Source organism: the organism of the source record quoted next, unplaced genomic scaffold, assembly GCF_019419815.1.
Source record: "Pyrus x bretschneideri cultivar Hongxiangsu unplaced genomic scaffold, Pyrus_bretschneideri_v1 Contig12, whole genome shotgun sequence".
NCBI classification, from domain to species: domain Eukaryota; kingdom Viridiplantae; phylum Streptophyta; class Magnoliopsida; order Rosales; family Rosaceae; genus Pyrus; species Pyrus x bretschneideri.
The window spans coordinates 4,676,276-4,687,398 of NW_025999413.1; the positions used below are offsets into that span (position 1 = coordinate 4,676,276).

At 36.3% G+C, this 11,123-nt stretch overlaps 2 protein-coding genes across 2 annotated transcripts; both read right to left on the bottom strand.

Moving 5' to 3' along the window:
- Positions 1 to 2,296: 2,296 nt before the first annotated feature.
- Positions 2,297 to 3,024, bottom strand: LOC125474228. The gene is made up of 2 exons (XM_048577664.1): positions 2,460 to 3,024; positions 2,297 to 2,346 (listed from the first exon to the last, which is right to left on the bottom strand). The coding sequence occupies exons 1-2, from the start codon at positions 3,022 to 3,024 to the stop codon at positions 2,297 to 2,299; spliced, it is 615 nt and encodes a 204-aa protein (XP_048433621.1).
- Positions 3,025 to 3,040: 16 nt separating this feature from the next.
- Positions 3,041 to 4,540, bottom strand: LOC125474229 (zinc finger MYM-type protein 1-like). The gene has a single exon (XM_048577665.1). The coding sequence runs from the start codon at positions 4,538 to 4,540 to the stop codon at positions 3,041 to 3,043; it is 1,500 nt and encodes a 499-aa protein (XP_048433622.1).
- Between the last annotated feature and the right edge of the window lie 6,583 nt (positions 4,541 to 11,123).

Below are 11,123 nucleotides of genomic sequence, written 5' to 3' on the forward strand. Positions count from 1 at the left end.
GATCGAAGCGACTCTACATCAAACAATCTGGCCGCACCCCTGACGATCGCCCAGCGAGCTTGGAGGATACCAAAACAACGCTCCACATCCTTCCTGCACCCCTCTTGACAGCTTGCAAAGTGTTTTTCCTTCGCACTCCGCGGACGTGGCACGGTTTTGACAAATGTTGACCAGCGCGGGTAGATGCCGTCAGCTAGGTAGTATGGCCCGTCGTACATACGTCCGTTGACCTCATATGTAACTTTTGGTGCCTTTCCTTGCAGGACATCGTTGAACACTGGGGATTGGGCAAGGACGTTGATGTCATTTTGAGCTCCCGGGACCCCGAAAAAGGCGTGCCAAATCCATGTATCAAAAGATGCCACCGCCTCCAGAATGATACTTTTTGCCCCTTTTCTGTCCCCGTAAGCGCCTTGCCATGCACTTGGACAGTTTTTCCACGTCCAGTGCATACAATCAATGCTTCCAATCATCCCAGGAAAGCCACGCATCTCCGCCTTCTTCAACAGCCGCTCCAAGTCCATGTGTGTGGGTTTGCGGAGGTACTCAGCGGTGTAGATAGATTCGATTGCTCCGCAAAACCTCATCAGGGACTCAAGAATGGTTGATTGCCCCATCCTCGTTATCTCATCCACTTGGTCTGCAGATGCTCCATATGCAAGCATCCGCAAGGCAGCAGTAATTTTTTGCTCCGGCAGTAGACCCATAGCACCAAAAGCATCTTTTTTTGGCACAAAATAAGAATCATGGTTGCAAACAGCAATCATGATTTTGTTGAACAAATGTCGTTCCATTCTAAAACGACGTCTAAAGTACGTATCAGGGAATGCACTATTAGAAACAAAATAATCATCCAAGAGTTCCATACCTCGTCGTTGCCTGCTTCTATCAATATTTCCGGAACGCCTGGGCCTGCAGATCTGAGCCGCAGCTTGGATGACTCGACGGGAATGTGAGGCTCTGCCCCTTCTTACGTCGTCATCTCTCATTTGACGCTCCTCATCTTCTTCCCTCTCATTTCTTACCCCCTGCTGATTGAACATTGATTCTGATTGGTTAAACAAGTCTTCCTCTTCCTGATTCAATTCCCACATCATCCTTGAGGAAGAAGAAGAAGACATTGAAAGAAAGAAACAGAAACTATGAATATTGAAACTGATTTTTGTGAATAAGGAAGCAGAAATTTTGAGATCAATGATAGAGATCTTGAGAATTTTGGTGTGAGATTTGTGAAGATGGATGGTGGATTATATAGAGGATTCAGAAAGGATTAGGTTCTGCATAATGCCACGTGCCATGCCGTCATTCGTTAAAAATCTGATGGAAATCTATCATCCAAGATTGTTAACAGATTATGACACGTGGCATGTCGTCATTCGTTTAAAATCTGATGGAAATCTATCCTCAAAGATTGTGAACCGATTATGACACGTGGCGCGACGTGATTGGTTAATAATCTTATCAGAAATCCATATTATAATTATTTATTTTGTATTATTTAATAATACTTAGGATAATGACACGTGGCGCACCGACAACGATTAAAAATCTTATCCGATATTACATTTAAAATTATTTTGTATTAATTTTATAAATAAAAAAAATACTAATATTTTATTGCCTATTGCCAGGGCTATAGAAGTGTAACGGTGGAGATGCAAAATCTATTGCCAGGGCTACTTACTGTTCATTAAGGGCAATTACTGTTCATTAGGTGGATTGAATAGTGAATTGCCAGGGGGGAGGGCTCCAACGCTGGAGTTGCTCTAAACAGTAATGATTGCTAACCATCGTGGATAAGTATGCTAAAGTATCTGTCTTCAAGTATTTTCTTTATGACATAGTCTTTAGTTCAAAGGGTATAAATATTGGATTTGAAAATCCAGTGGCTCATACAGTGAAGAAGAATGGATTCATTCATTACTCCCACTATTTTGGTCATCTAAAGCACATATTGTCTGACTCTTCTCTCCAACATGTATGCTATGACGTATTCTCAAACTTCATATATGAGCATGCCACTTTGTTTGAAACAGACACTATTAGGTCATACAAATCGTAGTCCAGTCGATATGCCAGCACCTGACCTGGGTCTCCTTGCATATATGCCCTTCCGGCACCCGCTTGAGACAACTCACGTTCGACTGTAATCAGGCTACTTGGAGTCATCAGTGGCGGATCCAGGATTTTAAACTCGGGGGGTCCCAATAATAAAGGTTAAAAAATTTATAGACAAAAATAACATTGAAAAGTTAAATATAATACATTTTATTCAAAAATCATTTGCATAACAATATTACAAGCTATAAAATCCTAATTCAAGCGTCCACGACGAGGTTTCATAGTCTGAAAATGTTCCATGATAACTTCATTACCAATACATGAAAAAACATCTTTCTCAATGTAAACAACTAAGCTGTCACTCAACCATTGATCTCCCATTTTGTTGCGAAGTGGACCCTTAATGATATTCATAGCGGAAAATGCCCTCTCTACTGAAGCAGTTGCAACCGGTAAAACCAAAGCCAACTGAACAAGCAAATATACATATGCAAATGTTCGATGCAACCCTTTCTCCACCATTTTCTTAGCAAGCTCATTAATTCCCCGCAATTGAGAAAAATCATTATCAGAACGCACAAAATGAATGTAAATATCAAGTTGATCTTGAAGTGCCGATCTATCTCGATCCGTGAAATCTTTAGGATACATATGAGCAAGGCGAACAAGCTTCTCTTTATCAAAAGCTACAAATGAATCATTCGGACTCAAGCATGCCAAGCAAATAAGCAATTCGGTATTACCTTCAGCGAAGCGATCATCTAATTCTGTAAGTTGGAAATCAATGACCTCGAAAAAGAGCTCCACTTTGTAATGATGATGATTGGTCTTTCTTGGAGCCTTACGCAATGACTTCCCTTGAATGACATATAAATCATCCATATTAGGCACCTCAATTTCATGTTCAACACAAAAAGATGATACTTTATCAACCAAAAGATCAAAATTTTCATCATTCCTCATGCAACGTAGTTGTTCTTTACATGTCTTGACTAAAGCCATTGCATTCACAATCTCTTGATCTTTTTTTTTGCAATGCTTGTGACAAATCGTTTGTAACTCCTAATATGGATTTCATCAAAAAGAGGAGGAACACAAACTCAAAAGATTGTAAATCTTTTAATAACCTTTTTGCTTCACCAACACTATCATTGTAGCAATCTTCAACAATCATGTCAAGCACATCCACCATAGATGAGAACATTGTAATCAAACTAATCAAAGCACCATAATGTGAATTCCACCGTGTATCCCCAGCACGTTTGAGACTAGTTTCTTGATTTAACCCTTGCCCCGTTTCAAGACAATCATTTTCAATAGCTTTCAAGAGATTTTCTTTTTGTTTCTCTCTAAGTGCATCACGACGCTTACATGAGCATCCAACAACATTTACCAAACTATTAGTCAATGTGAAAAAAGCGGCAACATCGGAGTTTTTCTTTGCTACGGCAACAAGAGCTAATTGTAGTTGATGAGCAAAACAATGAACATAAAATGCACAACTTTCTTCATCCAAAATTTTTTTTTTAAGGCCATTGAACTCACCTCTCATATTACTCGCACCATCATAACCTTGACCTCGTAGGTTGGAGTAGCTCAAGTCATGTAGTTTCAAGAACTCATCAATGGACTCCTTTAGTTTACTTGAAGTTGTTTCGGTAACATGTTGGACTCCCACGAACCTTTCAATTACTTGACCTTTGTTGTCCACATAACGCAAAATCACCGCCATTTGCTCCTTTGTTGAAATATCACGTGATTCATCTACCATTATAGAAAAGAATTTACTCTCTTTCACTTCTTTCATAATAGCCTTAATAGTTTCGAAGGCACATGAATTGACAATATCTTTTTGAATTGAAGGAGCTATTAGCTTGAGATTTCCCGGAGCATTTTCCAACACAACTTCCTTTATTTTCTCATCATGATCTGCAAGGAATTGCAAGAGCTCTAAATAATTCCCCCTATTATTCGAAGTGTCACTTTCATCACGGCCACGAAAAGGAAGGCCTTGTCGCAACAAGAACTTAGTGCAATCTATTGATGCATTCAAGCAAAGACGATATTTCATACACTCTTCTTCTGATTGTTTGATCACAACTGCTTCAATATGTGTCTTTTGGTTCATTAGATAACTAGCCGCTTCTCTAGCTTTATTGTGGAAACTACCAATAGGACCAACATGTTTGTCAAAACATTCTCTTGCATTCTTCCATTTCTTAAAGCCTACCCCAGTGAAGGCATCGCTTCCTAATTGTGAAAAGTTGATTTTAAAGAGATAGCAATGAAGACAAAATGCCGCATCTTTAGATATACTATACTCCAACCAATCATATTCTTCAAACCACGAAACAACAAATCGTCGCTTTTTCTTTGCATGCAAAGTGTATGGGAACTCATACTTTGTAGGCCTACAAGGTCCCATTTGCAAATATGCTCTGCGGACCTCATCTTGAATATTAGAAGGATAGTCCTTCATTCGAATTCTTTTTCCCGGGTCTCTCTCAAGATTATTAAAATCAATGTCACACTCATTTTGTCTTGAGCTCGAACTACCCGAACAAGTAGATGGTGCTATTGGCTTTGGCTTGAAAAATCTTTCCATATTTCGTATTTCTAAACTACACATTTAACCAAAAACACAAAACATATACCAATCAACCAATAAACAAAAATTCCATCTAAATTTCAATTATAAAATGAGTATACAAACATAAAACACATCAACAATCATATCAATAATAGACTAAAAATCTCCACCAATATCTAATATAATTTAATTGAGATTAGATTAGAATACCAAAAAACTTACTTGAATTTGGAACCAAATAGTGGTGGCTTGGAGAATTGAAACAAGTGGAGGTATAATATTGGAGTAATGTAATTATAATATGGGATTGGGTGGGATTAGAAATTTAGGGTTTTGGGTGAATATAAGAAAGATGGGGGGATTAGGGGGAAAAGCAGTGGAAGGCACGGGTAAAGAAGAAGTGAAAGGGACGACAGGATGTGGGGCTAGACTTTCAAAAATAATATGTAATCATGTTGCAAAGGTGGACCAATTGCAACCCTTGATTTCATTGGTTTAATTAAAAAAAAAAAAAAAAAAAAAAAAAGGGCCAAAACACTGCGTTTTGGACCCTTTTTTTTAATGCCCTGTTTTCTTTCTTCTCCCCTGTTTTCTTCTTCTCCGTTGCAAACTGCAACCTGTTGCTGCAGCAACACAGACAGTCTGCACAGCAGCACAGGCCTCATGTTCGAGTACGAGGGGTCCTCCGGAAAATTTCTAGCAACATTTTAGGATGGCCGAGGGGTCCTGGGACCTCCAGGACCCTCTGTAGATCCGTCCCTGAGTCATGGAAACATATACATGAATTACTCCAAGATCGACCTACTCTATTGTAAAGTCTCACCGTAGTTCTCTCTCTAATGCGACGTATCAGATAATATACAGGGGAAAATCTGGTTTTTTATGTAAATTTATGAGCTTTCAAATGGGTTCTTCACTTTTTTGAGTTTTCTTGGGTAAAATCTGGTTTTTTTATGGTGGGTTCTCAAAAGGATTTTGCTTATTTATTTATTTATTTATTTATTTTTGGTTGAAGGATTTCACTTATTTCTATGCGGGAGAAAATGTGATAATAAAATAAAATAGGCTCTACATATCTTGAATTTCCGCACATTCTATTTTTGAAAATGAAAAAAAATAAAATAAAATAGGCTCTACACATCTTGAATTTCCACACATTCTATTTTTAAAAATGAAAAAAATAAAATAAAATAGGCTCTACTTATAGATAATAAAATAGGCTCTAAACAGGAATCTGGTGGACTTTGGTTTTCTTATCTATTTTATAGGGTTCGAACCCCAGCGGCTTCCTAAAATTAGTTGTGAGGTTTGTTCTTATATGGTACATGCATTTTCTTTATAATTTTTATGCACAGTTGTTAGTATTTGGCAGTTGTGATTGGTGTTGTCCTACATGTTTATGTAGAATTATCAGAGAGACGGGCCATACAGCCCACTTCCAACAACACCAATATTGTCCCCAACTTGGTAATTATCACCTGCACAATCCGTCACGTGTGGGATTTTATCACAAAAAGCCTCAGTGTTAGTTAGGGTGGGGTTAGGATATTTAAACTATTACTTTTTCTTTTTTGTATGGCCGATGTGGGATTCAACATGCCCCCTCATGTGAGACCCAATTAGTGGGTCACATGTGAGAGATCCACATATCGGCAACTACGTGGAGCCAAGGGGACTCACCCTACACGCGGGGCCAAGGGACCCACCATCATTGCGTGGGGACAAGTGGACCAACCCATCACGTGGCAGTACAGTACGGGCCCACTCATTGGCTCTGATACCATGTAGAATTATCAGAGAGACGGGTCATACGGCCTACTTCCGACAACACCGATATTGTCCCCAACTTGGTAATTACCACCTGTACAATCCGTCAGGTGTGGGGTTTTATCACAAAAGGTCTCGATGTTAGTTAGAGTGGGGTTTAAGATATTTAAACTATTACTTTTTCTTTTTTGTATGATCGATGTAGGATTCAACAGTTTATACCAAATGCAGGCCTGAAGAAATTGGGACACTACATTTGCAGACGATGAACCATATTGAGAGTGAAGGAATCTCCTTTTGGGCTGGTCATGTTGGAGTACATTTTTACCAACTTGGTACACTGGAAATTCATTGACTCTTTTACTTGCTACTTTTTTATTTGTATTTGTTAATTACATGAATTTTTTTTTGACCCATCGCAGCGTGTGGGCACGAATTCTAATAACTTCTAATAGTATCAATCAAAACTCATAAACATAAAAATTAAAGTTGAATTTATTTGTAGGATGCAAGTGCAGACATTGGTTTCTTTTACAAGCTTCTTAAAAGTTAAAACCTAGCATATCCAGAAGAAAAAAAAAAGTAAAAAGATAACATAGGAGTTCAAATTTCAAACATTTCTTCTATTCTTCACGACATTCTTGGTCCATGTAACGTAGAGAAGACTATGTCAACAAGTAAACGGAAATTGCATCCAGATGAAGGAGGTAACAGGAACACAAGCAAGCAAAATGCTTGGAACAATAATCAATGCTTGCACATCAAGCATAATGTAAAGGGTACAAGAAAAGACAATCATCATGGTGGTGATAGATAGAAAAAGGGCGAAAAGGCCTATTATCATTTTTGTGGGCAAGGATTTGTGGAAATCATCTTCAGAAGTATAGCATGAAGTGAGTATTCCTAGAAACATAATAACCGAAGTTGTGGAAGAAAAGAGTGAGATTGCATCTGAAGCTACAAAAGTTGTGAATACCCTTCTAGTTAATAATGTAGGAAGACCTGTATCTCCATTATTTCCACCAGGAACTGTGAATATTGTAGCAAACATTATGATAACAATGAGAGCACTACAACCGTACAAGAAGTTGCTATTTCCTTCATTGACTCTTCTGCCTCCTTCGCCAATTTCTTATGGTTGTTCATAAATACTTCATGTGGTGTCGTATGATCTTTGTTTACATCTTCATGATCCTTGGGCTTTGTTACTCTTTTCACCTCCTGCATTTCATCCAACTAAAGTTTTATGATAGGTTTACTATGTATAATCAGAATCAAATTTATGAAGCATACTCATCCTTAAAACATTTGCCCTTCAGACATCGCAGAACCAAAAATCCGTAATTACTTGAACTACATAGAATGTTAAGTCGTAGTAGTTAATTAAAATCAATATTTTTCTTTTTATATTCAACTTTTTCTCCTTTTTGATTTGAACATAGTAGAGGTCGGTTTGAAAATCGAAAATAAAAAAAATCGAACTAAATACCGAACGTGAACTAAAAAAACCAAACCAAATTAGAAAAAAACAAACTAAACCGAAATCTATTAATTGGTTCGTTAGTGGTTCAGAAACCGAACCGAACGAAATAATTCTCTTAAACGGTGTCATTTTACTTCCATCCATATCTAAACTTTGTTGTTTTACTTTTATCCTATTACCTAATTAGGGCTATTAGTTTTTTTGTTAGAATATATTAAGTAGATTTATTGAAATGAGATTATGCTGAATTTAGAAAGATTTTAATTTATCTATAATAATTTTTTTTTAAATGTAAATCGAGTATAAGAAAAATAAAAATGGAGAAAAGATAATAATGAACTTAACCTAATAATCATGTTAGTTTTTTGGACCCAGACCTAAATGCTCATTTTTTTTTTTTTTATCAACCCTAAACTCTAATAGCATGCTAATAGTGATTTATATAAGTACACAAAGCTGCACCACGGATGTTATTAATATTTGACAATGAGAATGAGGAAATACTTGCTACTGTATGCAGCATATTATTGCCAGAGTTAACGATGAGATATTGAGATGTTCAGATTTGTTATAGAATTGACGGTAGCGGTAAAAAAGATTTAAAACTTCGAGTTGACGACATTCGGCGGCGAATTGAAACACGCTCTGGCCTTTTTCATTAGTGATGCGTATGAAGTCCTCATCTTCTTCATTTGCTTCAAATAAATGAGTAATATACTCCACCAATCCTAGTTCTGCTGCTCGGAACATTGCTCTTTTCAAAGAGTAATGCTATTCTTATAATAATTTTATACCATATTTACCATCTTAGGTGGCATATGAGTTGGACAAGTTACATCATTTAATTTCAATTTTTTAAATGATGATTATGATATACGAGGAGTCTCCTTCTTCCACCTAAGATTATTTAAGTGTTTGTTTTAATTAATAAAAAGATTGAAATTAAATGATGTAGCTTGTCCAACTCATCTACCACCTAAGATGGTAAAAAAATATGGTATAAAATTGCGGTAAGAATAGCATTACTCCTTTTGAAATTAAATGCTCAATTTTCATCACCATTTCTATTAATATGTTTTGTCACTTGACACATGCGAGGTAGAAACTCATGGTTAATTCGGTGATGGATCAATTTCATTTGATATATACGCTTGATTCCTACGTTGACAGTGAGAATAAATATAAAATGAACAACATTTTTGAAATTTGACAATTAAGCAATAAAATAAATTAACCAATCGAAAATCTAAAATGATCATCATTGCAAGGTTCAAATTCGTGATTCAAGATGCTGAATGTGTCAATAGGAATTCCATCAGAGGTTTTTTTTTTTTTTTTTTTGGGTCAATAGGAATTCCATCAGAGGTTGAGAGCTATATTAATGCATGCTACTATTGTACGTACGAATTCCTTTACTCAAATTTGTACAGCGTGTGACAGTGGACCTAATTTTCTGGGAAGGAGAAACTTATACCCAACTCAAATATATATATATATATATATATATATATATATATATATATAAGGGATCCCCATTCTTTTATAAAAATAGGAATTTAGTGTGAATTTTCATGTGTCACCGTATTAACCGCATATGAAATATTCATAGATTCGATTAACCACAGCGTAAAAGAACTATATATAAACTACAAAACAAAGATGTGAATGTGTTGGATCAGTTAGTCTGCATATGGATATGGAAATGGAATGAAGACGTGTTGCATACCTGAGGCAATGAGATGCCTTGGATTATATTTGTTGTCTGAGAAAGGCCTTTGGCCATCACCGTCGCCATCTTCCGATAATTTAACTTCTATACGACGGTCATCGATGTCAGGAATGTGTATACCTATCAAGATAAGAACACAAACCCAATCACTAATCCAACTGAACACCTATTCCTTTCGAGTTTTGCTCTTTTGTTTCGATAACATGGGTGCTCACTGGAGTGACCACGACGTACAACACTGGTATTTCCACCATCTTTGTTGGGTTATCAATGGCAGAGATTTGCTCTTCGTACCTAGATGAAGGCGATGACGTTTAACGTTTTTCTCTTAAGTTGTAGCTTGTAGTTCGATCAATTTTAGTTTTAAATCTTAAGAAAATAATTTTGTTAATTTTACTAGTTAATCCATGTGGTGCTACCCTAGCATAAAATTTAAAAGGGTAAATTACATTTTACCACCTTAAGTTTGAATGAAATTACAACCTCATACAATATCTTTAAAACATTTCAATCTCATACATTATCTACTATTTCGTTTTAATTTCATACATCCGTTAAAAAATTTGTTAGTTTCTCTATTATTTGTTTACATGGACGTCATGGGTCCCACAATATATGTGCCATGTGGATTAAAAAAATGAAATACAAAATTTAAAAAGATTTAAAACTAAAATTAATAAAACTGAAGAAAAAAAAGGCTTATTTTATCAACACCCCACATATTGTTCAGTACATGATGTACATCCCACAAACTTAATACACCCCACATTTGCTTTTTTAATTAAATTTATCTTAATACACCCCGCTTACTTTTCCATAATACCCTCAGACCCCACACCTCAACATACACCCCACATTTTCTACATATACCCCACACTCTTCATATCTTAAAAAAGAAAAACAATTTAGCCCTCCCCCTTCTCCAGCAAGAACCAGCCACAATTATTCTTCTTCTTCCACACCACGCCAAATGTTGATTAAAGAGTAACATTGCTTTGATTAAAAACTTGAGGTCACAACATTTAAAGGAAAGGCCATTGCTTCAGTTCCTCCATTTCTTTTTGTTCGGACTTCAATAAGCAGGACAATGTTGCGAAACCTAAAAGATGTGTATGCAAAAGAAAGGGACAACCTTTCCAAGCTCTCCTCGAAAATATGTGGAAACCATATATCCTTAAAACAAGACTTGCAGGTGAACAGCCAACTAATAAGACTAATTAAGGGGTTACTTGAGTTGGTATGGAAGATTGATTTGATTGAAGGAATAAGGTTCAGAAAGATGGAAGCTGCCCAAGTAGGAATATGAAAATGGGGACAAAAGTTGGGATTAATTGATTGAATATCAATTATCAATGTGAAGTATTTGGTTTTGGATTAAGATTCTCTTATGAATAATTTTTTCGGTCAACGTTTTTGTAGTTTTATTGATTAAGGTTTTGTTCTACGTACAATGGAGAGAGAATGGTTTTGAAAGTTGAAGAAAATAAATAATA

Coding starts and splice junctions, on each gene's coding strand:
- LOC125474228 (XM_048577664.1), bottom strand. CDS start 3,024: ATGAGGAATGATGAAAATTTTGATCTTTTGGTTGATAAAGTATCATCT. Junction 2,347..2,459: donor CGCTATGAATATCATTAAGG/GTCCACTTCGCA, acceptor GAACATTTTCAG/ACTATGAAACCTCGTCGTGG.
- LOC125474229 (XM_048577665.1), bottom strand. CDS start 4,540: ATGAAGGACTATCCTTCTAATATTCAAGATGAGGTCCGCAGAGCATAT.